The sequence below is a fragment of the Giraffa tippelskirchi genome, chromosome 13, assembly GCF_054371585.1.
Source record: "Giraffa tippelskirchi isolate mGirTip1 chromosome 13, T2T-mGirTip1v1.2.pri, whole genome shotgun sequence".
In the NCBI taxonomy this organism is placed as follows: domain Eukaryota; kingdom Metazoa; phylum Chordata; class Mammalia; order Artiodactyla; family Giraffidae; genus Giraffa; species Giraffa tippelskirchi.
This window is the reverse complement of record NC_137287.1, coordinates 50,920,336-50,946,346: the sequence shown is the minus strand read 5'-3', so window position 1 is coordinate 50,946,346 and position 26,011 is coordinate 50,920,336. Positions and strand designations below refer to the sequence as shown.

The window sequence follows — 26,011 nt, the reverse complement described above, 5'->3', positions numbered from 1 at the left end:
ATACGAAACTGTGAAAGCATTAATAACTGTGACATTATGATGTTTTCTAAACTTCTATTAGGTTGTTATCTTTTACTATTTTCATTGCACAAACAGCATTTCAGAAAGGCCTGAGGATTAAAAGGCTTTTTCCAGAAGGTGTCTTCTAATTTTCACCAGTTTTATTCAGAGTATTAGGTTTGCCAGCCCAAAAATTACTGAACAGATAATATGTGCCTGGCACTATGCTACAATTTACTTTTAAAATGCTCATCTTTCTTTCTCAAAAACATCATGAAACTTTTGTTTAAAGTTTTGTTTTTTCAGTCCAATGAACTTCAAACAAAGTTTAGGGGGCTCCCAGAAACAGCAAAGGCTTAAACTGGAAATAAGAACTGCAGAGAAATTTGACCAGAAAACCAAACTAAACCTGAAGATCAACATCTGTACTGAACAGACCTCCTCTGAGAATGTACGACTTCTGTTTTTAACCAGAATGTTACCAAGGATTTAAGATTTGTGGCATTTTTTTTTTTTTAGGTCCTATCTCTTTTTACTTAAAAAACAATTATTGTAGTATAGTTGCTTTACAATGTTGTGTTAGTTTCATGTGTACAGCAAAGAGAATCAGTGATACACATATACACTCTTTTTTAGAATCTATTGTGGCTTTCTTCAGTGTGCTATTTTAAGAAAGTTGGATTAAGGATCAAATAAAGCAGAGCACACCTAGCTTCCAGTCAAGGACTCTATCTGGTAATCTGGGAGTGCTGCTGCTATGGTCCTTGAAACAAGTCTTCTTATCCTTCCCACCTTCTCCTGGCCTCCCTATTAACCCCAGCCGCTAGGTACCTTGATCTTCAAGGCCAGACTCTTTTCAAAGCTGCCAACCTTCATCAGGAAATGGATCATCCACGCCTTGCTACATTCATTTTCCTCTCCTTCTCCTGTCTTCAGGTAGTACTGCAGCCGCAGGGCCTTGGCCTGGAGGAGTACCTGGATCAGCCCCACACTCTCGCCTAAGACAGTTTCTCCCAGGATGTTGGCCAGGTAGACGATCTGACCAGCTAGGCTGTAGATGGGGAAGGTGATGGCTTTCAGGTTGAGGCCCCTGTTTCTTTTCCAGGCGAACAAGAGTGAGTTGGGGGGACACAGGAGCCCTAGTTCTTACTGCACACCCTGCTGTAGGGGATCTGGGTTCTGTTGTCCTGTGTCACATTTGCACTGCACCTTCCACCTTGCTAATTTCTTCTAAAATTTCTGGCTCCAGCGGTGTCTTGGTGTTGGAGAACACTAGGATGGAGGCATAATTCACCTCGGTGCTCTTCCTGGAGATGGAGAAGATGAGAGAGTTGTTGGCGGTGAAATGCTCCTGCACAAAGCGTCACTCAGCCTTGGCAGGGCTCCCTACCAGGGTGTACTGCTCCTGGAGGTCTTCTTCTTCATCCTGGGGCAGGTAAATCAGGCCAGTGCCAAGAACAGCCATTAACACCATGGACAGCAGCAGGAAGATCCAGGGTTGCGAGCCCACCTTCCAGCCCAACTGCCTGAAGACCCAAGACAGCAGTGGCTCCAGGCAGTCGGTGTGGCAGCAGGGCCGCTGGGCCAGTTGGTTCTCAGACTGCGATACTGGTGGAGGTAGTGGAGCCTCGGCTGCAACTTTGGAGGGGACTCTGCGCTCTGCCCTGCCGCCCAGCCAAGCTCAGTTCCTGGTCTTGACCCAAGGCCGCCCTCGGCGGCTCGTGCTCTAGGCCAGGCCCTGCAGGGAGACAGATCTCTCTCTCCAGGTCAGGTTCCCACTCCGACCTGGGCCCCTGGGACTGGACACAGGCTCTTGCCCTGCCTCCCGCTCTGCCTCCGGTGCAACCTTGAAGGATTAAGGCTCATTTCCAGGAATAAAGACCAGGTTCTCAAACAGCACAGAAGATCAGAAAAGAGCTGTTGGACAGAGTGCCACTCTCCACCCACCCAACGGTTTCCTGGAGAAGTTCCAAGCGAGTCTCTTTGAACCTGGGCTGCTCACACCTGAATGCTAGAGCGTCCTTCGCAGTCACGTGGTAGCCTTAGTTCAGTTCAGGTCAGTCGCTCAGTCATGTTGGACTCTTTGCGACCCCACAGACTGCAGCGTGCCAGGCCTCCCTGTCCTTCACAGACTCCCTGAGCTTGCTCAAACTCATGTCCATCAAGTCAGTGATGCCTTCCAACCATCTCATCCTCTGTTGTCCCCTTCTCCCACCTTCAATCTTTCCCAGCATCAGGGTCTTTTCCAGTGAGTCAGTTCTTCACATCAGGTGGCCAAAGATTGGAGTTTCAGCTTCAGCATCAGTCCTCCCAATGAATACTCGGGATTCATTTCCTTCAGGATGGACTGGTTGGATCTCCTTGCAGTCCAAGGGACTCTCAAGAGTCTTCTCCAACACCACAGTTCAAAAGTGTCAGTTCTTCAGCGCTTAGCTCTCTTTATACTCCAACTCTCACATCCATACATGACTACTGGAAAAACCATAGCTTTGACTGGACAGACCTTTGTTGGCAAAGTAATGTCTCTGCTTTTTAATATGCTTTCTAGGTTGGTCATAGCTTTTCTTCCAAGGACCAAGTGTCTTTTAGTTTCATGGCTGCAGCCACCATCTGCAGTGATTTCAGAGCCCAAGAAAATAGTCTCTCGTTTCCATTGTTTCCCCATCTATTTGCCACAAAATGATGGGACCACATGCCATGCTTTAACTAGCCCCAAATTTGTTCCTGGCGCCCATCTTCTCAGGATTTAGTTAATACAAGAAGCACTTCTTAAAGGCAAATGAAATGAGTACTTACGTGACTCAGAATTGACTGGGAGAATCTGGCTTGTTCATAAACACACACACTCACACACACACCCGCACACAAAAGGCACAGATTTTCCCTGTGTTCTAACTGGCAGATTTTACCTTTGAGGGGATCATCCAGAAACATGGTTCTCAGGTAAGGGTTTGGTGAAACTGGTACACCTCATTTAGCTATTCTTTACAGACATAACGTTCTCCTTGTAAAAATTTCGAAGTAAATACATAAAATAAAAAGTGGGAATAGAAGAACCCAAAGCGCAGTCCTAAAACGTCCTTCTATCACATTCCTTTTCTTAATGGAAGTGTTAAAAAGTGGGAGTTTTTCCTTACAAACCGTTTTCTCTGTATTTGCAAGCAGGTCCAGATATATGCAAGGGTATCTTTTTCATAAATATTATTGCACTATCTGTGTATGTATCGAACCCAGGTTCGATCCCTGGGTTAGGAAAATCCCCTGGAAAAGGGAAAGGCTACCCACTCCAGTATTCTGGCCTGCAGAATTCCCTGGACTGTGGCAGGGAGTCAGCAAGGACTGAGCGAAAAAAAAAAAAAAAATCTCTGTATGCAGATTATAATTTTCACCAAGTACATCAAAGGATCATAACATGTGACTGTATATAGATTTATCTTATTCTTTTGAATTGCTTTATGTAGCCATAATGCTATTTAGAGATCTGTAGATTGTATATTACCTAACTAATTTGCCTAGGATCACACTCCCATTGTTTTGTTTAGCCACGTGGCACATTGCATTTTGCACACCGATTAATTTCCATTGTCTCCAAAAGACAAACTTTTGCCTCACTTTTTAGAATCCCTGTTTCATGCTGGAATAAGAGATCAAATATCACAGTGCATAAGCCTATGGCCTCACATCATGTTCTCATCCTACGGAGTCCTATTTCTATGGTATCAATAGTTCCAAATCCTCATTCTCATAAAGTGAGCTGAGGACTCTAAAGTCAAATGCTCCTCCACTCATCCAAGAAGTAGTTCTTGATCTTCAACTATGTGCATGTTTGTACTTTAGGGCCCTTCACACAGAGAGGGAAAAAATTTTGGTTTTCCCCTACAAAATGTATGTCTCCTTAGATATCAGATAAGTGTCACCCTTCCAATCAGATCTACAATAGTTTACTGGGTATGGTATTTCAGTTTTGTAAGATGAAGAGTTCTGGAGAAGGTGGTGGTGGTAATGGCTATAAGACATTATGAATGTTTTGAATACATTCAATACTACGTGTGCTCAGTCACTCAGTCGTGTCCGACTCTCTCTGACCCCTGCCAGGCTCCTCTGTCCATGGAATTTTCCAGGCAAGAAAACTGGGGTAGGTTGCCATGTCCTTCTCCAGGGAATCTTCCTGATCCAGGGATTGGACCCACATCTCAATTAACCACAATTGAAAAACAAAAAGGAAAACAAAACCAGATGTACAGAATTAATAAATATCTATTGTGGAGTTTTAAAGGGAAACAGATAAATACAAATGTATGTGCCTGCTCTCGGCCCTGAAAATACAGGCAAAATATATGTCTCATGTCTTCTAGATCTGTTCTAGACACTTCTGCCAATCTACAAATGTTAGATTTATTCTCCACATTCTTTACAATGTGCTCTTGATTATAAAGAAGTAACACAAATAAAATACACCCAACTTAATGGCAAAGTACTTGATTTAAGTATACAAGAACTTCCTTAAAAAATTCACATTTCCATGTGAGCAATTAAATAGGAATATATTTCTTTGGACAAAGAATTTTAACCGGAAACTGGTAATAGTGACTGTCCTGCCCAGAACCAAACTAGGAGGATAGGGCACAGAATTTTGGATCCTGAATTTCCCCATGGTACGAATACAGGAAAATCATTCACTTACTGGACCAAGGCCTGTTCAGTCACCTCCTAAACAGGTCTGTAAACTGTTCTCTTTCCCCTAGCCTGGCTCATCTCTCCTGTCACCTGCAAGACCACCATACTCTCTCAGTCCCACCATCCACTATCCACATGGGGCCAGGGTGGTCCTTAGAACACAAACATGCCACCACTGGCCCCACGTGCTTAAAAATATCCCCGGGTGTCACCCTCAGCCTGCTCACTAAGTTCCAGCCACACTGGCCTTCAGGAATGGCCAGGTCCCTGGGCATCCCACCCCCTTTCAAGACTCAGGGCCTTTGCACATGCTGTTTCCTCCAACTAGAATGCTCTCTGCCCACAATTACTTCCTCGCTAAAACCTGCTTCTTCAGGCTCCAGCTGAAGAGTCTCTTCCTCGGAGAGAATTTCTAGGATTTCTCAATCTACCAATATTTTCAGTGCATGACCCTCTCTCCCAGTGTGGTGTTTTCCTTCATGGCAGGTACTCCGACCCGGTTTACCTGCACTTAACATCTGCCTTCTGCATGATACTGCTGAGGGCCACAGGGGCAAACCTCTTGATTCTGCTATTTACAATTGAAACAGCAGAGCCCTTTCTCAGCTCGTAACTGCTGAGTGCATATCTGTTGCATGAACAAATGAAGGACTTGGGAACCTGAGTGCAGGACCTTCCATTTCCCTTACATTTACTGCAGACCACTTGCACATCAGTTCCCCGTTCATCAGTATCTATCCTTAAACACAGTCACTGAAAAGTGTTCCTACTGTTCTGTGTACTCCACACACCCTAACAACACGCTACTGATTTCTATGCCCAACTAACTGATGAAAACACTACCTAACAAGGCCAGGGACGAAATCTCAAGTTGCAGACAGACTTCTCTCCAGGAGGATCTCTCAAGAACTCATGCCTCCAACAGTCAGGAGTCTTGTGTCTTATTCTTCACCTAATCACTGGTCCTCGGAAGTGCGTCGTTCAGCTCAAATTCTCCTCTGTGCCAACTCCCACGCTTGGCTCTAAACAGTCTGCAAATCCAGAACCCTCTAGCCTACCAAGCTGTAGTGTTCTGCAGCACGAGTTCCCAGCCAACTTCACGCAAGCTTTCGGAAGTCACTGCTACTCCTGCTAAATTTGCAAACTGCCTGTTTTCCCTTTAAACCCACTATGGCCTCACCTGATGAAAACAAGCAGCGGAAACAATACACTTCACTCGTTAGGTCTGTTACTTGCTCCTCTGTCATCTCTTTTGGATCCACCCTAATTCCTTTCAAGTCATACCAGTCAAACAAGAAGTATTTATCGAACACCTACCATGTGCCAACCACTATTTGGTCCCTACAGACATAATAATCATTAACACAAATCCTTCTACTTCTGCAGAACTAGGGTATGATCAGACTCACAGAGAATTTAAAAAAACAAATCATATCTAAAAACTAATGTTAAAATGATCTGACATCAATATCATATTTCTTGAACTGTTTTAAACTGTCAACTTACCAACTTACACATCAGTTAGGTTTTGCTCGTGTAAAGCTTTCATCTCCTCCAGAACTTGCCTCAGTCCATCCTCCTGGAACATATAAAATTATGCTCATTAATTCCCCCACCAAGTTTGTAGCAATACTCTATGCTTATGTACCTTATGAAACACCAACAGTCCTTCCACACCTACTGAGATGGCCACAATGACAAGCGTTGGAGAGGATGGGGAGAAACTGGCACCCTCGGCCAGTGCAGGCGGGACTGTGAGACGGTGCAGCCCTAGAGAGCACAGCCTCGTGGGGCCACAACAGGTCGCATTTCTAATTTCCATATTATCCAGAAATTCCTCTTCTAGGTATACACTCAAGAGAACTGAAAACCTATATTCAGACAAAGTACGTCTATTCAATGGAATATTACTCAGTCAAAAAAAGGTGCCGATACACACGACAACGTGAACTTTGAAAACACCGCTTAGTGAAATAAGCGAGACTCAAAAGGACAAATACAGTATGATGCCACTTATCTGAAATGTCTGGAATAGGCAAACTCATAGAAACAAAGTAGATTAGAGCCTACCAGGCTGAGGGGGTAGAAGAGTGGGCAGTTACTGCTTAAAAGCTATAGAGCTTATTTGGGGTTATGAAAAAGCTTTGGAAATAGAGGTGATGGTTGCACAACAATGCGAATATAATTAACGCCACTGAAGTGGACAAAGAAGAATGGTTAGAAATGGCAACATTTACCTTTTGTATCGTTTACCATAATTAAAAAAATAAAAAGGAATGAATTACTAACAAAATACACAATCAACATAGCCATTAAGGACAATCTTAAAGACGTTGTACTGAGAAGTCACACAGAAAGGAGTACACACTGTATGCTTCTAACTGGTCCTGTACAGAAAAGTTTGCAATTGCTGGCATGCTGACTCCAGAAATACTATAAAAAAGACAAACATAATCTGTAGGGGAAAGAAAATCCTTGGCTGCCTAAGGCTGCAGATGGGAGGTAGACAGTGACACAAAAGAGAAAGGGGAATCCTTGGGATAGCAGAAATCTTGGTTGGGTTGCTGGTTACAAGGATTGTATACATTTGTCAAACTCTATTAAAATGTGTATTCTGTTGTACATAAATTATGCCTCAATAAAACTAATGTCAAAAAACCAATAGTCTACAGAAGTAATAACACATGACAAAAGCATGTAAATTACTTATTATTTATTGGAAAAGGATCTAAAAGGTTACTATCAAAAAAAAAAAAAAAACAACCTACACACTGCTAGGATAGGAAACAGAAAGGTCAAAGGAGTTTTTCTGCTATCTATATTGGCAAATTTCTAAAAAAATTTCCCTTGGAAGGATAAAAACATTCGAAGTATAAAATTCATAAATGCTACACGATGTCTGTCAACAAGCAACCCCTACACCTGAAACACTGTAAATAAACTATATTTCAACTCAAATTTTTACCAAAAAAAAACCCCAATAATGCTACACCAATGACAACCCAAAAAAAAAAAAAAACCCTCAAAACAAAACAATGATAAGCAACCCATGTACTGTTAAAGCCAAAACAAATGCATTAGCAAAAAAAATGCTTTAGCACTACAGGTATAACTACAAAATTACACTATTTAATGCTGCTTGGATGCAAGAAATGATTTCTAATGAAAAATGAAAGCATGACTTCTACCTACTCTTTCATCAACTGGTTAAAAAGATATCATGGGAAAGTCTGATTTACTAGAATCCACTTAAATATTCCTTTTGTCACAAACATTATTTTAAGGGACAGCTGAAACTCTTGCACAATTAGGAGATAAGCAGGTATACAAAAGACAAGTATGAAATTAACTTGTAAAGATACAACCGAGTTTTCAGATTTAAATTGTTATTTATGTTTTTAAGACTTAAATTTTAAAAATTCACAATGGGAACTGCACCATTTTGTGCTCCCACCTCCAGCTGTAAGCCCCTGGGAACTCAAGATAATTTTCCTAAAGACTCAAACGATTATCAGTTCTGCAGATACAAAGCGCATCATTCCAATTTGCCAAACACAGCACCTAACCATGAGGGATTCTGGAATGAACAAGGCAGAATCCCTGCTCTAAACCAGCCACCATCTGCCAGGGAGGAATGATTCTCGAAAGCATGTATGGGTCCAGGGTGTGAGGGGTCAACCAGATCAAGACCATTTCTTAGTCTAACCCAGCTCAGCTGTCCCAGTGGCCAGCCCCCAAAGCAGCCACGACTGCAAGAAAAGGTGCACCGACGCCCTCTAAGACCCAGAAAAGCCAGTGATTTTACACTTGTAAGTTCACCCCTGATTCCCACCCTCCACCCTGCCGCTTCCCAAAGTGGGAAACCAACACTTCCAGTCTGAGCGAAACAGACAGCTGGACTCACAGTCTGAAAAGCCAGCACCTGTGGGCAGTGTCTGCACCTTTGGGCTCCTTTCTTCCCATGTGACCTAGTCTTTCCACCCTAGTGGGGACATATTGGAAAGCCTCCACCCCTCTCAAATATCTGGCTTAAAACTCAGCATTCAAAAACTAAGATCATGGTATCTGGTCTCATTGCTTCATGGCAAATAGATGGGGGGTGGGGAACGAAAACAGTGGCAGAATTTATTTCCTTGGGCTCCTAAATCATTGTGGATGGTGACTGCAGCCATGAAATGTAAAGACCCTGGCTCCTTGGAAGAAAAGTTGTGACAAGCCTAGAGAACGTTTTAAAAAGCAGAGATACCACTTTGCAGACAAAAGTCCCTATCGTCAAAGCTATGGTTTTTCCAGTAGTGAAGTACGGATATGCGAGTTGGACCATAAAGAAGGCTGAGCACCGAAGAATTGATGCTTTTGAACTGTAGTGTTAGAGAAGACTCTTGAGAGTCCTTTGGACAGCAAGGAAATCAATCCAGTCAATCCTAAAGGAAATCAACCCTGAATATTCCTTGGAAGCAGAGATGCTGATGCTGAAGCTCCAATACTTTGGCCACCTGATGTAAAGACCTGACTCATTGGAAAACATCCTGATGCTGCGAAAGATTGAGGATATGACGAAGGAGAAGGGGGCTACAGAGGGTGAGATGGTTGGATGACATCACTGACCCAACGGACATGAATTTGAGCAAATTCAGGGAGACAGGCAAGGACAGGGAAGCCTGGTGTCGTGCCTCAGTACATGCGGTCATAAAGACTGGGGCACGACGTAGGGACTGAACAACAACCACCCCTCTGAGACGTAGAGACCGAACAACAACCACCCCTCCGAGTTCTAGTCTCCAGTGAACCTCCCACTGTGGTCTCCTAACTCTTTAGATAAGGTAACTGCCTGAAGTTCCAAGAATAACAGAGTGGAACTGAAGAAAACGGTTCAAGCTGAGGCTCCGCTTCCAACAGCTGCAAGTTCAGACAAGCCCTTTAACTTGATCCATAATTCCAGTGGCTCAGCTTCCCCATCTGCTAAATGGCCCAAGTGTCAGACTAAGTGCTCCTGAATGTTCAAAACAAAACTCACCTTACCCAAAGGCTCTTCCTGCTGACCCCCAGATGTTTACTCTGCTACCTGAGAGAAGCCTCCAGAGACGAGGTCCCTCCCCTCCCCCGCTACTCCTCTCACCTCCACCCGTCCTTGTACCTACAAGTCCTGTGGTCTCAGGACACGGTGTTCAGTGACCCCCGACTGGGCTGTTGACCACATCCATCTCTCCTGCTGTCTATTATAACCATTCAGAACCAGTATTTCTTCTATCCGATCCATTCCCCAAAGTGCTGCGTGCTGGTTTAGTCCCTAAACCGTGTCTGACTCTTGCAATCCCATGGACTGTAGACTCTCCAGGCAGGAATACTGGAGTGGGTTGCCATTTCCTTCTCCAGAGGATCTTCCCAACCCAAGAATCGAACTCGGGTCTCCTGCATTGCAGACAGATTCTTTACCGACTGAGCTATGAGGGAAGCCCCTTAATTAGTGGGCAAGCCCCTTAATTAGTGAAGTGAAAGTCGCTCAGTCTGACGCTTTGCAAAGTCTTACTCTTTGCGACAGTCCATGCCAGAATAGTGAAGTGGGTAGCCTTTCCCTTCTCCAGGGGATCGGGATCTTCCCAATACAGGGACTGAACTCAGGTCTCTCCCATTACAGGTAGATTCTTTACCAGATGAGCCACAAGCGCTGCGACAGCTATCTAAACATAGAATAATCCCATCGTGCCTCTGAAATGCCTTGGGACTGAAGAGCGAGCCTCCCGCCCCAGAGCCCCCTTGCTGTCCGCCCTTCCTCGGCGGGAAAGAGTGGGTGCTCGCATGGCCGGCTCCCCGGTGGGGCTACACTCACCGCAGCCCTCAGGGCGCGACCCTAACGGGCCTACCGGGCTACCCCGTCCCCACCTCCCCGGTGTAACTCGCACCTGAGCCCCAGCAGCCCGTCTCCCAGTCTCTCCGCGCGTCCCCGGAGCGAGAGGCCCGCCGCGCATCCCACGCGCACAGCGGTTTCGAAGTCGTGGAGAGGCCGGGGCGCTGAGGAAGTGGCGGCGATCCCCGCGCGCGCGAGACGCCACCGAAACCGACCTGCCCACAGCCACGGAGTGGAACCACAGGCACACACGCCATCCCGCTCGCGGTTGTGCAGCCCCAGAGCAGCGGTCCCGGAAGGAGCCCGCCCGCCCCCGCCCTCGCCCTCGCCCTCGCCCTCGCCCTCGCCCTCGCCCTCGCCCTCGCCCTCACGGCGCCCCGCCTCAGGCAGCCTTCCCTCGGCCGCGCGGGGCAGCTCCCGGGCCGGCTCCACGGCCTTCTCGCAGAACATGGCGCAGGCGCCGGGCGGAGAGCTTAGGCCGGGCCTCTGCGGGGGTCGGCGGCGCGCAGGGGGCGTGTGAGCGGCGAGCACCCGGCCGGCGCCTGGGGGGCGGGGGTTGTGTGGGCGGCGAGCCGGGCGGGCCCCTGCGTTGGGGGCGTGCGGCCGCGGAGCGCAGGCCGGCAACGGAGCTTGTGGGAGCGGTGAGCGCGGCCGGGCGCACTGGGGCGAGGGCGGCGTGTGAGCGGCGAGCCGGGCCGGCGGGGAGCGGGGGGAGGGGTGCGTGTGAGCCGGGAGCGTGAGCAGCTGAGCCTGTGAGCGGCGAGCCGGGCCGGCAGCGCTGAGGGCGTGTGAGCCGGGCACGGGGCCCTGTCAGTGGGAAATGCGTGCCGGCGCCTGGGGGGAGTGCGAGCCGGGCACGGGGCCCTGTAAGCCGGGAGGGCGCGCGGTCACCGTCTGGCCTGAGGGGCGGGCAGCGGGCAGTCGAACCCGGGCCCCCTCCGCGTGGGGCCGGCGGGGCCCCTGGAGAAAGCTGCGAGGCGCCAGCGGTGGGCTTGGCCAGTGCGTGTGTCCCGCCGCCACCAGGCTCCTAATTGTTTTGAATTTGAGGTTAATGCCAATATCCTGATTTTTCTACCCTACACACTGGGTTCCGAAGTGACATTTATCTAAAAATTACTGCATTATTCCAGGCCAGTCTATAGCCAAATGTTTGTGTCTCTTCCTTCCGTTCTTCCTTCGATTTTTATTGGAGTACAGTTGATTTACAATAGTGTGTTAGTGTCAGGTGTGCAGCAAAGTGAATCACTTACGTGTATATATGTATATCCGCTCTTTTTAAAAAGTTTTTCCATATGAGCTGTTACAGAATGTTGAGTTCCCTGGGCTCTACAGCTGGCCCTCATTAGTTATCTGTTTTATACACAATAGTGTGTAGTGTGTATGTGTCAGTCCCAGTCTCCCAACCAAATGTGTGTTTCTTGGGTACATGTGCGTGTGTAAAGCTGTTAGAGAGAGTCAGAGAGAAACAGGCTAAATTGTGTTTTTTTTACCACTTCGGCCTTGAAAAGATAGTTCTTGAAACTTGAAAGTATTACTGCGTTTGGCCGGTCAAGTTGATCTGCAAGGAACATTTCAAGAGACGCAAAAGAGTGGGGTGTAATGATAAATATGTGGGCTTATGACAACAGGAGTTTGTTTTAGTGATGTTTTAACAAGGGCTTCCCTGATCGCTCAGTTGGTAAAGAATCCCGCCTGCAGTGCAGGAGACCCCGGTCAATTCCTGGATCGGGAAGATCCCCTGGAGAAGGGAAAGGCTACCCACTCCAGTATTCTGGCCTGGAGAGTTCCATGGACTATATAGTGCATGGGGTGGCAAAGAGTCGGACACGACTGAGCGACTTTCACTTTTACGCTAATAATACAAAGCATTTTGGATGGCAGCCATACTTGAAGTAACAGAAAGTAACGGTGCCGTCTGAAGGTGGCACCAATGGAAGGAGATAGGAAGGGCCTGCTCTCTTCGTTGCAGGCGGCTGCTGCCTGGTGATCCAGCACCATGCCTGAAGTCAGCATCCTGGTCTGTCACTTAGCAGCTGTGGGATCTTGGCAAAACCTGTCTTAACTGGGTTAAATGTGGGCAGTTTTTTTAAAAGTAGGCTATTTTCTTAGAAAGGGTTTAGGAAATCTTCATGCACCTCAGTATTAATTTTAACAGAGTATCTCTGAGAGCTTTCCACAGAAGTATGTGGATCGTTTATCTGGAGCTGCTGGTCAAAGAGGAAAAAAGACTTTAAATGGACAAGTAGAAGGTAAGAACTGGACTTGATAGAAAAGTCATTGACAGAACGTTGAATTAAAATGGGACTGCTGGCATATTCTAATAGCCAGAGAAAATCACCTGTTGGACATGTAGTGACGAAAAAGACGAGGAGGGAAATAGTGTATCTTATCAGGTGTCAGCCCCAGATTAAATTGAGATTGCCATTTAAGGAGCTAAATTATGAGTTCCTGGACTTCCTTGGCGGTCTGGTCCAAAGGTTAAGACTCTGTGCGGTTAAGACTCTCTGATACAGGGGGTGCAGGTTCGATCCCTGGTCAGGGAACTAAGATTCCATGTGACCCATGGCCAAAAGAAAAAAAATTATTAGTTCTGTTTCAAGATACTCTACAACCTCAGGAAGGTTGAGAAATAAGAGGAAAGAGGGAATGAAGGATGAGAGAGGCATAGGGTACCGGGAGGAAATGAAGGAAAAGGAAGCAAGGGTCTATGGGGGAAGGTGGCAAGGAATAAGATAGGTCTTTAGAAAAAGGGAGAGTATTTGACATGAGCGATGAATTTGGAGTGAGCTTGTCCGAGAAGAACAGCAGAGTTTTCCCCGTCTTATTGTTTTCCTGGCTGTTAGAAGGCATTCACGATTGAGGTCCCTGGGCATGCAGAGCTGTGTGTTAGCCTCTGTGCAGGAACATGGGCATAGGTACTCAGCTATAAATGTGTGCAAATTGAAGTCATATGAAATGTTGCTGCTAAAGGATGGTGTCACGTAGGTCAAAACAAGAGAACTGGATAGGAGAGAGCAGGGGCCTTGATGGGGAGATCAAGGAAGCTACAGCCTGATACAGTGTCCACTGGAAAGTTTCCAACTTCTAATGCAGTTTCAGTTTGGAGGGAAGTGTCTCCAAAGTGAGGGTAGAGTGAGGGTAAGTTGAGGCTAAGATTTTAGAAGAATAAATTGAGTTGAAGTCATGTAGAAGCAGACTCCGTGTAGACCAGGGTTTCTCACATTTGAATTAGTTGCCTGGGGACCTTGTGGGAAGTGCACTTGCTGAGCAAGAGGCCTGAGATTCTGTGTTTCTAACAACTCTCTGAGTAGCAAGGGTGTAGCGTGCCTTTAGAGAAATCTGGAAGAAGAGCATTGGATAGTGCAGGACAGAACAGGATCAAGGAAAAGCATTATTTTGTGTTTCTTTCTGAGCGTGTTTATAGCCAGAGGGAAGCAAGGAGTTGAAGAAGCAATTACAGGTGTAAAATACCACTGCTAAGCAAAGAGGGAAAAAGAAGTGGTGGAGATGATCCATAGAAAGAATGTAAAGGGGGAAGAATTAAGACCACAGATCCAGAGATTACCCTTTGGAGAAGAGAGAGTCTAGTGAAAGGAGGAAGGGGGGAAAGTAAGTCCTTAGTGAGGTGAGTTTGGAGTTGATGAGGACACTTGAGAGAATTCCTTCTAGATGGCTTCAATGTATTAACACTGAAAAGAGGTAATAAGATCATTGTTGCTCCAGAGAATACTGGGGATGGGGGAGAAGGGTGGTGGTGCTACAAGTAAGGGAAACCTCAGCCACTCTAAGTAACTCTCAGGCATCAAAGGTATATGTTGTATTGGTATTTGTTATTCGAAGTAGAAAAATTGGAATATGGAAGGCATTGACTTTCTTTCTAAGATAGCTGATTTTCTGGCAGTTGTTTCACAGAAATTATTTGAAGCATTAGCATGATGTAGCAAACCAAACTAAGTTTTAAAACAAAACAGATTAATAGGGTTCATTCCCTAAATGCTAGAATTGTTATTTTCAATAAATACTAAACTGATTTTGAAACATGCAAGATTTTTAATATCTAATAATTCTGTGGCAATTAAATGATTCATAAAGTTCTTATGGAATACAGAATAGGGAACAGATTGAGTGAATCAATGTAAGTAATACTAGAAAAGTTAAAAGTAGAAAAAATAAGACACACTAGTTAGCTGGGGAAGCTGGCACCTTTGGGTTGGAACCTGAGGCCCCTGATTCAAGCAGCCAGGGGTGAAATTAGATACAGCCTCTCCTTCAGCACCTTCAAGACAGGACTGAGTGGAGGAGGGACCACCAACTTGGGGGGATCCTGCTGAGCCTCGTCTGGCCAAGGCCCCTCCCAGAAAGCTCCCACCCCCTGCTCAGGCCCCCCACCCCACACTGCTAAGATGTCCCCATCCGCCAGCCACCCGGAAGGATGGGGGAACTGGAATGTTGAAATAGCTCCTACCCAGGCCTGTCTCAGCCTCTGAACTTCCGGCACCAGCCTGTGGTGGCTCTGGCATCCTATGTGAGTATTCGGAAAGGTATAAATCTCTGCTGAAGGTGGGGGCTGACCCCTGGGAGCAGGTGGCAGGGGAAGGTGTGCAGAAGGCACAGGTGGCTCCAGAAAGAATAGACATAAGGGCAGAGGTGGCAATTGTGCTGGAAAGAGGGGCGGGCCAGGGGACACTCCTTTTATTCAGATTATGTGTTTCCTGCATGGCCTGAGTGAGAATGAGGAAGTATATGGAGTGGCCAAAGCCCTGCACAAGGCTCCCTTTGGTGCCACCCTGGAGAGAACAATTCCTAGAATCCTGGGTTCTGGCCCTAGAGAGACATGCTGGCAGAGCAGGGGTTAATGCCTCCTGGTCTGCCCTCCTATGAGGCCAGAATGTTCCACTCCAGACTGAGGCAGGCAGCTTGGAGGAAAACTGCCTATCACCCAATGAATCAGCCATCACATGGAATCCAGCACCTTCAAAGCCTGAGATCAAGGCCAAGGCTGGGGCTGCAGAGAGTAGTGAGGAGGGAGGGGGAAGCAGGTTGCTAAGAGAGAAGCCTAGTTCTCTCTGTCTGAGTAACAGGAAGGGTGATACTGATGACTGGGGTGGGTTGATGACATGCTTGGCACCCTCTGGAATGAGAAGCTAAGGGGAGGGCTTGGGCTGTCCTTCTGTGCCCCCATGGGGACGAGAGATCACTGCTTCACAAGGCCAAGCCTCCAGGGTCTCAGGCTGCACTTCCAGGGTGCACAGACAGCCCCCTCTTCTGCTCGCCCCACCTCGCTGCCCTCCTCCACCCCTGACCTTGTCCCAGATCTCCCCCACCCTTCCCAGTGAGGTCAGGTTGGTGCTGAGTCACTTCCAGGGCTCTGCCCTGCTCAGTGCACCCAACTCCAGTCGCTGTCAGAGCTGGTGGCCCCTTCCCAGCCACATGGAAATCAACTCCCCTGGAACGCAGGCACTTCTGGTGCCCACCCCACCCGGGCCCTAGTTCTGGACACTAGCGAACATTTCACAGGGTCTGTCACCTCCCAGCTGAGACGCTTGCCCACCCCATCCTGACCACGCAGCCCCTGTACCAAGGCCTCCTCCCCCCTCCCCCACTCTCCCCATAGGAGTAACCGCCATGGCACAGACAATGGCGCTGAATTGATTAGTACAATTCCTGGGCACCTCGGGCCCTTCTCCCTGGGAGCTAGGACAATGCAGCTTTGATACACAGAGCAGGTTCTCAGCAGGTCCTTGGGTTGGGGGAGCCCTCACACCCCCATTCTCCTCCCCCGTGCCCCCACCGCACAGCTAACTCTTCCTGCTCCTTTGCACACTTGCAACTTTCTGGGTTACTTTTGCTGGTGTTTGTCTCTCTGGCTGGCTGTGCCTGCCCCTCCCTGGCACAGACCACTCAGCCCCTCTCCCCACCCCCAGTCCTGCCTCCCAGTCTGCCTGGCACCAGCGAGGGGGCTCGACCTCTTGGAAAGTGACTGACCTGTTGTGGGAAGGAGGGGTCCACAGGTCCTGAGCCGCCACCATCCTGGGGTGAGCCCTTGGAGTGGAGTGCGCGTGTCTCATCCATGCTGAGAAACGTCTGCTGGCTCCGGGCGACGCTGAAGCATCCCCTGCCTCTTCCACTGCCTGCTGGGCAGAATCAATTACTTTCACCTCATCTCCTCCGGAAGCTCTGCCTACCCCCTCCCCTGACCCTCCCGCTGCGGCCAGTCCCCATGCAGCCCAGCGCGGATGCTCCGCAGCTGGAGTGAGGCGTGGGGCTTGTTGTGTTTCTCCTTTGTTCCCAGCAAGTTATTGGAACAAAACACACGCACACACTCACAACCACAGGGTAAGGCAGGGTGGGCACAGGAGAGAGAGAGAGGGCGGCTCATTCCCTTCTAGAGTGGGGTCTGGGGCCCAGATGCTTCTGAGAGCAAGCCTGGCAGTGGGTGGGCTCCCGGTAACAAGGCTGGGTACCACTGGGCACTAGAGACGGTGAAGGGGCAGGGAGAAGGGGACGCAGCCACAGGGCACTCCCCGAGCATCTCAGACTTCGCAGAGTGCTGTGGGCTGCGGGGCGATGGGCCCTGGAGCAATCCCCCCAGGACATGGGGATCCCCAGCAGCCAAGACGGTAGAGTGTGTCCTCACAGAAGAATGTGACTGACTGTGCAAAAGAGCTGCGGCTGGTGCACTGCGCTGTCCCGTCTGAGAAAGATGGCGTTAGCCTAGAGAGCGGCTGCAGAACACGGACCCCTGAGGACTAGCACTGCGTCACCTGGACCCTGAGGAGGCCTCTCTGGGAGCGTGTGCTGAGTGGTCTGGGCAGAAGGTCCCTCAGGCCCCAGTCCCTCTGCTCTGAGGGCCCTCACTGCTCAGTCTCCAGTGGGCGTGGAGACGCCACACCGGAGAGGCCGGGAAGGCGGGGCGAGGGCTCTAGTGCTGGGAAGACATGGCTTCAGGCGTCTGGAGACTGACGGGCGGGCAGAGGCTCTGGTACGAAGTGGGACCTTAGGAACCTGGGGTCAGGCATGACTTCTGATGGGAAGGACAGCTTCCCTGTACGTCTGGTAAGGGGGAACATGGCAGGATGATACCGTTTTAAACTTTTTGTTATTATTACTTTAAAAATATTTAGCGGGCTGCGTTGGGTCTCAGTTGCAGAGCGCGGGCTCAGTGGTTGTGGTGCAACAGCTTAGCTGCTCCGCGGCGTGTGGGATCTTAGTTCTCTGACCAGCAGCATTGAACCCGAGTCCCCTGCACTGCAAGGTGGATTCCTAGCCACTGGGCTTCCAGGGAAGTCCCAACGTCATTATTTTTAAAGGGAAAAGTCTTTAGAGTCAGACGGGCCTGGGTTCAAACCCCAGCTCTGGTGGATCTCCCTCCATGTATCTCCTTAGGCAAGTTACACTACTTGTCTGGTCTTAGTTTCTTTATCTCTAAAATGGGGATCATATCTACCCATCTTTGAAGCTAGTGAGCATTATAAATAATAGTAATAGATAGTATATATTAAGTGCTTACTGTGAGCCAGATGCTGTCCTAAACACTTCATAATAATGTATATTAACTCATATAATCCTCCCAACAGCCCCTCGAGGTGGGTATGCTACTATGCCCATTTTGGGAGAGAAGATGGGGAGTGATCTTGGCTCAAGCAAGTCTCCCAGGAGAAAGGCCTCAGACCCTAGCGACTGAGCTGCTTCCAGGCCAGCCTCATGCAGCTGGGTCCCCAGACAAGCTCTGCTGACTTCCGCTGACTTCCTGCGAGTCCAGACTGAGGGCCAAGCCCCTGGCTGGGCCACTGGCTCCAGGAAGGCCCAGTCACCCATGATGCCCAAATGCTCACTTCCACCCAGGGTGGGCTCTGGGCTTTGGCTGCCCTGACTGGGGCCAGGTGCCCAGAACAGGCAGCCCTGGCTGGACAGCTTCCTCTGGCTCTGGCCATGGGGACAGCAGGCGGCAGCAGCCCTGATGGGTCCTGGCCGTAATGAGGCCTCATTAGCGGGATCCAGCTGCTCCAGCCCCACTCAGGGAGGCCAGCTCCCCCAAGCCCGCCTCTGACTTTTCTTAATAAGAGTGGGCATTCCTCCAGAGGGCTCAGGAGTCGAGGGGCTTTGTTTGCGCCCTGTGACTCCCAGGGAAGGTCCTGCTGGGGCAGGGCTGCAGCGTGCTGGGTGCTGGGGCTGCCGGGCAGCTGGGGGAGGGGAGGGGAGGCCACAGGGCTGAGTCGGGGGGGCTCCAGGGAGGCCAGGCTGGGGAGGGAGGCTCAGCAGAATGGAGGGCAGGTCCCAGGTCCAGAGAGAAAACCTGAGGAGGCTGGGCCTTTTCCTCTGGATCTAGATATTGTCCATTTCACTGGGGAGGCTGTAGTTGTGAATCTAGGATCATCCAGTCATTGTGCAGGCTGGCTTGGCTAGGCGAGCACCTCCTCTGTGCTAGTCCTTGTCATAGAAGGAGAGTGCCCACTGCATGTTGGTGCCTAAGATAGGAGAAGACCTACTGTGTGTCAAATCATACTAGGAAGGCACCCAGTGTGTGCCAAGTCCAGTAGTGGGAGAGCACCCACTGTGTGCCAGCCCCATGCCAGGAAGCCCTGATGGTTTGCTGGGTCCTGCACTAGATGATGGGGTCGCTAAGAGTCAGACATGACTGAGCGACTTCAGTTTCACTTTTCCCTTTCATGCATTGGAGAAGCAAATGGCAACCCACTCCAGTGTTCTTGCCTGGAGAATCCCAGGGACAGGGGAGCCTGGTGGGCTGCTGTCTATGGGGTTGCACAGAGTCGGACACGACTGAAGCGACTTAGCAGCAGCAGCAGCAGCACTAGATGAGCACCCCATGTATGCCAAATTCGGGGCCAGGTGAGGACCCAGGATATGGCCAGCCCTGAGCAGGGTGAGCATGGACTGTGTGCCTGGCACGGTGCTAGGTGAGTGCCCAACGTGTGCCATGTCATACCAGTTGAGCACTTGTCACATGCCAGGACTCATGCTAGGAGAATGCCTGGTAAGTGACAAGCCTTCTACCAAGGGCGGGCCCGGTGTATGCCAAACCCTGTGCTTGCTGAGCTCCCAGGATGTGTCAAGCCCACATTTGCCATGTGCCAGGACCTGGGCTGGGTGAGCATCCACTGTGCACCAGGCTCTGTGATGGCTGCTGCAGACAAGAAGTATCTAAACACTTTTGTCAAAGCACAACAGAACAGGTCAGGGTGAGACAGCCCCAGGCGGCCTGTAGTGCTTTCAAAGCCTTCTAGGACAATTTAGATGCTCCAGCAGCTGGAGCCTTAGGCTGGGTGACTCTGCTCTTATTCATCGTGAAGCTTCCCAGTAGCGGAGGCACCCAATGCAGCAGAGATGATGGGAGAGACCAGTAAGACTCACCAAGGCCTATCTGCCCAAGATGCTATATGACTGGGGAGCAGGCACAGGGGCGGGGGTCTGAGTTCGACTTCGTGTGAGACTGTGGGATTAAAGCTGACCCAGTGGGGCTCTTGGAGAAGGAAACGGCAACCCACTCCAGTATTCTTGCCGAGAGAATCCCATGGTCAGAGGAGCTTGGTGGGCTGCTGTCCGTGGGGTCACACAGAATCGGACACGACTGAAGTGACTTAGCATGCATGCATGCATCGGGGAAGGAAATGGCAACCCACTGCAGCATTCTTGCCTGGAGAATCCCAGAGACAGAGGAGCCTGGTGGGCTGCCGTCTGTGGCGTCGTACACAGTTGGACACGACTGAAGCGACTTAGCAGCACCAGCAGCAGTGGGGCTCTCCTGTCCTGGGCTCCTCTCTACCAGCTCCCTGTCCTCTGAGCCCCTGGCAACCAGGCCCTACATGTGTATAAATAGAAGCACTAGGTCTCCATGAAAGGAACCACCCCCACACCCACCCCTGGTGCTGCCAAGCATCCCAGCTGCTCCCAGGCTTGGAAGCACCCTGGCCAGCTGGGTTCCTGCATGGCCCTGTCCTAGGAGCTGCTGAGGCGTGAGGGAGGCAGCTGAGCTGGCCTGGCAGAGACCATCTGGGCTGGGAGCGGCAGGGAGGAACACTGGTGGCAGGCATGTGGGCCTGGGCACGTGCTGGGAAGTGGCTTGCCCTCCACGGGGCACCTGCTGCATGGAGAGCCCCACAGAGGCTCCAGTGATGACATAGGGTAGACACTGAGGAGACCCAGAGGGCCCACGTCTTCACACACAAGCCTGGGGCTAAGGGGGATGCAAGTGAGGACCTCGTGGCCAGGGCCAGCTGCTTACTCCCGCATACCAGGACACAAATGGCAAGAGAAGTCACAGACCTCGGAGGGTCCAAGTGCCCCTGGTTTACACGCATGGCCCTCAGCTCCCTCTGTTCTGCCCCACCGTGGCCTCTAGAGAAGGAGCATCCTTCATGATCTGCCCTTAGGGGACCACGGGCAGCTAATGAAGTCCAGGTATAGCTGCACAGGTTACCTAAGAGGGACAGTGCTCCTCAGAGACAAGCGCTACATGGAGGCAGCACTGGTTCCAACTGAGTCCTGAGAATAGTAGTGTAGCCCAGGGTCATAAGCAGAACTGAGAAAGAAGCAGGAATACAATCTCTAGCAACCACTGGGGGTGCCCAGGGGACCTGCTATGGAGCCTCAGATGCAGCAGCAGTGGGCAGATGTCAAAGGTCAAAGGGCACGAAGGAAACTACGCCCTGGCTATCTTTAGGCACATCCTGGTGCTGAGAACAGGTGTCCCAAGGTGGCATTCCCTTCCACAGACAGGCTAGCCGGCAGAGCCTGGGGTCTGGGAAGCTCAGTCCCGGCAGCGGTGCCGGGGCCTTGGGATTCAGGCTCTCTGTGCTGCCCACGTGGGTCCCACATCAGCCCTGCCTGCCCGCCCCAGTGCTTTCAGGGTCACTCCAGAGAAAGCAGAGCAGCCGGCAAGTACTCAGAGGGTTTCTTAAGTTTCACGGGACTCAGAATCTCCATGGAGGGGGGGCAGAGCCGCACTCCACTCTCTGCTACAGGCCCATGGCAATTCCAACACTTCCAGCAAGAAGGAAGCCAGTCTTGATCCTATCATGGCATCTACTCTCCCCTAGCAAGTGTGCGGGCCTTGAGACCTCCGTCTCTGCCCGCATCTGAGCACTCAAGAGCTCAGGCTGGCTCAGGAATACTTTGAGAAGCCTAATTCATTCAGACTTGTTCCAATCAGGAGCGGGCCAGACCAGAGCAGGCCTGAGGGGCTGGATGCTGGGAGTTCAGGACCAGGCAGGAGAGAGGGCCCTGAGCCTGGAGCACAACTGTTTGGCTCCCTCCCCAACAGCATTTCTCTAGACCGAGGACAGAAGGGTCCCAGAAATCCCTGGTGAGAGACAGGGCTTGTTTGGGGAGGGCTCAGCAATAGACCCTACTAGGTCAATCAGTCTTTCACTGAATGAGAACAGCAACAGGAGAATCCATGTGGGGAAGGGAGGAGCCAAGGGAAGGGCCATGCTTAGCCACTGGCTTCCTCCTGGGCAGCTGCCCAGTCTCACTGGTTCTTGAGGCAATATCCCCAGAGAAGGAATACAACGACCACCCTTGGGATATTTTCCTGCCTTCTGATTCCAGAGCTGGCCCTGCTCTTGCCCTCTGCTTTACACCACCTCTCCTGTGCTCTGAGGCAGTGGGCAGTGAAGAGCCGTGACTTGGGGAAAGGGGAGAGGGATGTTTCCTGAAAGACCTCACAAGAGGATTCAACATGAAATGTTCTACGCTATTTTTCTAGTGGAAGAAGAGAAAAGTCAGTCTCTAAGGACTCCTTGATCAGCCCCTACTGAACGCTCCCCACAGGAGGCAGAGCACAGGATGAGGGTGCCGGGGTGTCAGCCACAGGACAGCCCTCCCGGCAGGATCGACTGCAGCCTGATCTCCAGGGTATCTTGTGATGAGGGTGGGGAGTGTGCTTCCTGCCTCCCAGCATAACTTTCGGGCTCTGTAGCAGAATCTGCCTGCTGTGGGCTCCGAACCGCGGCAGTATCTAACTGGCTGTGTGAGGGGCTGCCTGCCTGGGCCTGTGATAGCCCCAGCACTCAAGAGCCCTGGCAGTGCCAGACTTGGGGCCCCATGGAGCCTCCTAGGCCCTCCTGTCAGGGCCAGCAGCTGACAGTAGGCCCCAGAAGGGACGGACGGTGCTCAGGAACCCCAGCGTCTCGCTGCAGTCTGGTCCTTGTACTCACCAGCATCCCTTTGGCACCTTTTCCTACCATGGTGGTGGTGGGTTAGGGGCTCTGGAGTCCCGGATCACACTCGCGGGCTTTGTTTCTAGCACCTTTCAGAGTACAGGCCTCCAGAGCTGTGGAGAGAGCAGAGAATGAGATGAGGATTTGGCCCGGGGAAGGCAGGGCAGCACATGTGTGGCTTTCCAGAACAGGTAGTGCAGGGCCCAGACCACCTGCTGCTCTTCCCTCCCGTCCTGTTCCTTTCTGGATGACCCTCAATCCAGTTCCTACCTCCCTCTTCTCCCAACCCTTCCCCTGAAACCCTTGGTCTCCAAGCTTCATGTCCCAGTGGGCCAAGTTTTTATTTTTGACTCTCCAGATGCCCAATTCTATTAAAAAAAAAAAATGAACACAGAACTGGGACAGGGTCCAATTCCTTCATTGTCTGTGTGAATGGCCTCAACCTTTCCCCTGAAGGGGAGTCAGCTTGGATCAGCACATGCTCCCCCACCTCGCCCCGGCTAGGCGGCCAGGGTGGGCCTTTCCCATCCTGATGCTGCTCAGCCTGGACTCCAGGCATCTGGAGTTACATCACTAACTTGGACCAGAAGCTCTGGGCACAGCAAACACAGCATGTGCAGGCACGCCTCCATGCCCTTGCTCTGGTGGGCCCCTGCCGGACACCTTCCCTCCTGCTCCGCAGGTGAAATTCTACAAACATTTTGGGACCCTGCTTCAGTGTCACTTCTCCTGTTGCTTTTCCTGACGCGGCCCCCACTCCACTCCAGAAGGAACAAATTGCTTCCTCTTGTGTTTTGTGCTACCAGCGTTCTCATAAACTCACTCTAGACATATTTGCTTATGCCTGTCAACTGTGGGTTGGGCAGTTACCTGAGGGACTGGATATGTTTTATTGACCCCTCTGTGCCCAGCTGAACCTGCCCTCAATCTTTCCAAGCATCAGGATCTTTTCCAATGAGCCAGTTCTTCACATCAGGTGCCCAAAATATTGGAGCTTCAGCATCAATCCTTTCAATGAATATTCAGGACTGATTTCCTTTAGAATGGACTGGTTGGACCTCCTGGCAGTCCCAGGGACTCTCAAGAGTCTTCTCCAACACCACAGTTCAAAAGCATCAATTCTTTGGCACTCAGCTTTCTTTACAGTCCAACTCTCACATCCATACATGACTACTGGAAAAACCACAGCCTTGACCAGATGGACCTTTGTTGGCAAAGTAATGTCTCTGCTTTTTAATATGCTGTCTAGGTTGGTCATAACTTTTCTTCCAAGAAGCAAACAAGCATCTTTAAATTTCATGGTGGCAGTCACCACCTGCAGTGATTTTGAAGCCCCCAAAAATAAAGTCTGTCAGTTTCCACTGCTTCCCCATCTATTTGCCTTGAAGTGTTGGGACCAGATGCCATGATCTTAGTTTTCTGAATGTTGAGTTTTAAGCCAACTTTTTCACTCACTTCTTTCACGTTCTTCAAGAGGCTCTTCAGTACCTCTTCACTTTCTGCCATAAGGCTCGTGTCACCTGCATATCTGAGGTTATTGATATTTCCATGGGCAATCTTGATTCCAGCTTGTGCTTCATCCAGCCCAGCATTTCTCATGATGTACTCTGCATATAAGTTAAATAAGCAGGGTGACAATATACAGCCTTGATGTATTCCTTTTCCTATTCGGAACCAGTCTGTTGTTCCGTGTCCAATTCTAACTGTTGCTTCCTGACCTGCAAACAGGTTTCTCAAGAGGCAGGTCAGGTGGTCTGGTATTCCCATCTCTTTCAGAATTTTCCACAGTTTATTGTGATCCACACCGTCAAAGGCTTTGGTATAGTCAAAAAAGCAGAAATAGATGCTTTTCTGGAACTCTCTTGCTTTTTCGATGATCCAGTGGATGTTGGCAATTTGATCTCTGGTTACTCTGCCTTTTCTGAATCCAGCTTGAACATCTGGACGTTCGCGGTTCACAGATTGCTGAAGCCTGTCTTGGAGAATTTTGAGCATTACTTGACTAGTGTGTGAGATGAGTGCAATTGTGTGGTAGTTTGAGCATTCTTTGGAATTGCCTTTCTTTGGGATTGGGATGAAAACTGACCTTTTCCAATTCTGTGGCCACTGCTGAGTTTTCCAAGTTTGCTGACATATTGAGTGCAGCACTTTCACAGCATCATCTTTCAGGATTTGAAATAGCTCAACTGGAATTCCCTCACCTCCACTAGCTTTGTTCGTAGTGATGCTTCCTAAGGCCCACTTGACCTCACATATCGGGATGTCTGGCTCTAGGTGAGTGGTCACGTCATGGTGATTATCTGGGTCGTGAACATCTTTTTTGTACAGTTCTTCTGTGTATTGTTGCCACCTCTTCTTAATATCTTCTGCTTCTCTTAGGGCCATACAATTTTTGTCCTTTATCGAGCCCATCTTTGCATGAAATGTTCCCTTGGTATCTTTATCTCTAATTTTCTTGAAGAGATCTCTAATCTTTCCCATTGTATTGTTTTTCTCTATTTCTTTGCATTGATCGCTGAGGACGGCTTCCTTATCTCTCGTTGCTATCCTTTGGAACTCTGCATTCAAATGGGTATATCTTTCCTGTTCACCTTTGCTTTTCACTTCTCTTCTTTTCACAGCTATTTGTAAGGCCTCCTTAGGCAGCCATTTTGCTTTTTTGCATTTCTTTTCCTCGGGGATGGTCTCAATCCCTGCCTTCTATACAATGTCACAAGCCAGAATGTGGTCCACTGGAGAAGGGAATAGCAAACCACTTCAGTATTCTTGCCTTGAGAACCCTATGAACAGTATGAAAAGGCAACAAGATAGGACACTGAAAGATGAACTCCCAAGGTCGGTAGGTGCCCAGTATGTTACTGGAGATCAGTGGAGAAGTAACTCCAGAAAGAATGAAGGGATGGAGCCAAAGCAAAAACAACACCCAGTTGTGGATGTGACTGGTGATAGAAGCAAGGTCCGATGCTGCAAAGAGCAATATTGCATAAGAACCTGGAATCTTAGGTCCATGAATCAAGGCAAATTGGAAGTGGTCAAACAGGAGATGGCAAGAGTGAACATCCACATTCTAGGAATCAGCAAATTAAAATGGACTGGAATGGGTGAATTTGACTCAGATGACCATTATCTACTACTGTGGGCAGGAATCCCTTAGAAGAAATGGAGTAGCCATCATAGTCAACAAAAGAGTCTGAAATGCAGTACTTGGATGCAATCTCAAAAATGACAGAATGATCTCTGTTCATTTCCAAGGAAAACCATTCAGTATCATGGTAATCCAAGTCTATGCCCTGACCAGTAAAACTGA

The 26,011-nt window shown here is 49.6% G+C and overlaps 1 protein-coding gene across 30 annotated transcripts in view; it reads right to left on the bottom strand.

Annotated features, from left to right (window-relative positions):
* The window catches only part of LOC145532114 (uncharacterized), a 120,751-nt gene that overhangs the window by 88,484 nt on the left and 6,256 nt on the right, over positions 1–26,011 (bottom strand). For 15 of the 30 annotated variants that reach the window (XM_081556466.1, XM_081556482.1, XM_081556477.1 and 12 more), the window contains exons 2-4: positions 22,702–22,817; positions 16,511–16,656; positions 6,184–6,256 (exon numbers count right to left, since the gene is read on the bottom strand). In XM_081556466.1, coding sequence (XP_081412592.1) covers positions 22,744–22,817 — 74 coding nt within the window. In that variant the 3' untranslated portion in view covers positions 6,184–6,256; positions 16,511–16,656; positions 22,702–22,743. Of the gene's footprint in view, positions 1–504; positions 6,257–16,510; positions 16,660–22,701; positions 22,818–26,011 lie in introns of those variants that run through there. The other 15 variants (XM_081556486.1, XM_081556487.1, XM_081556488.1 and 12 more) reach the window with 7 other exon arrangements.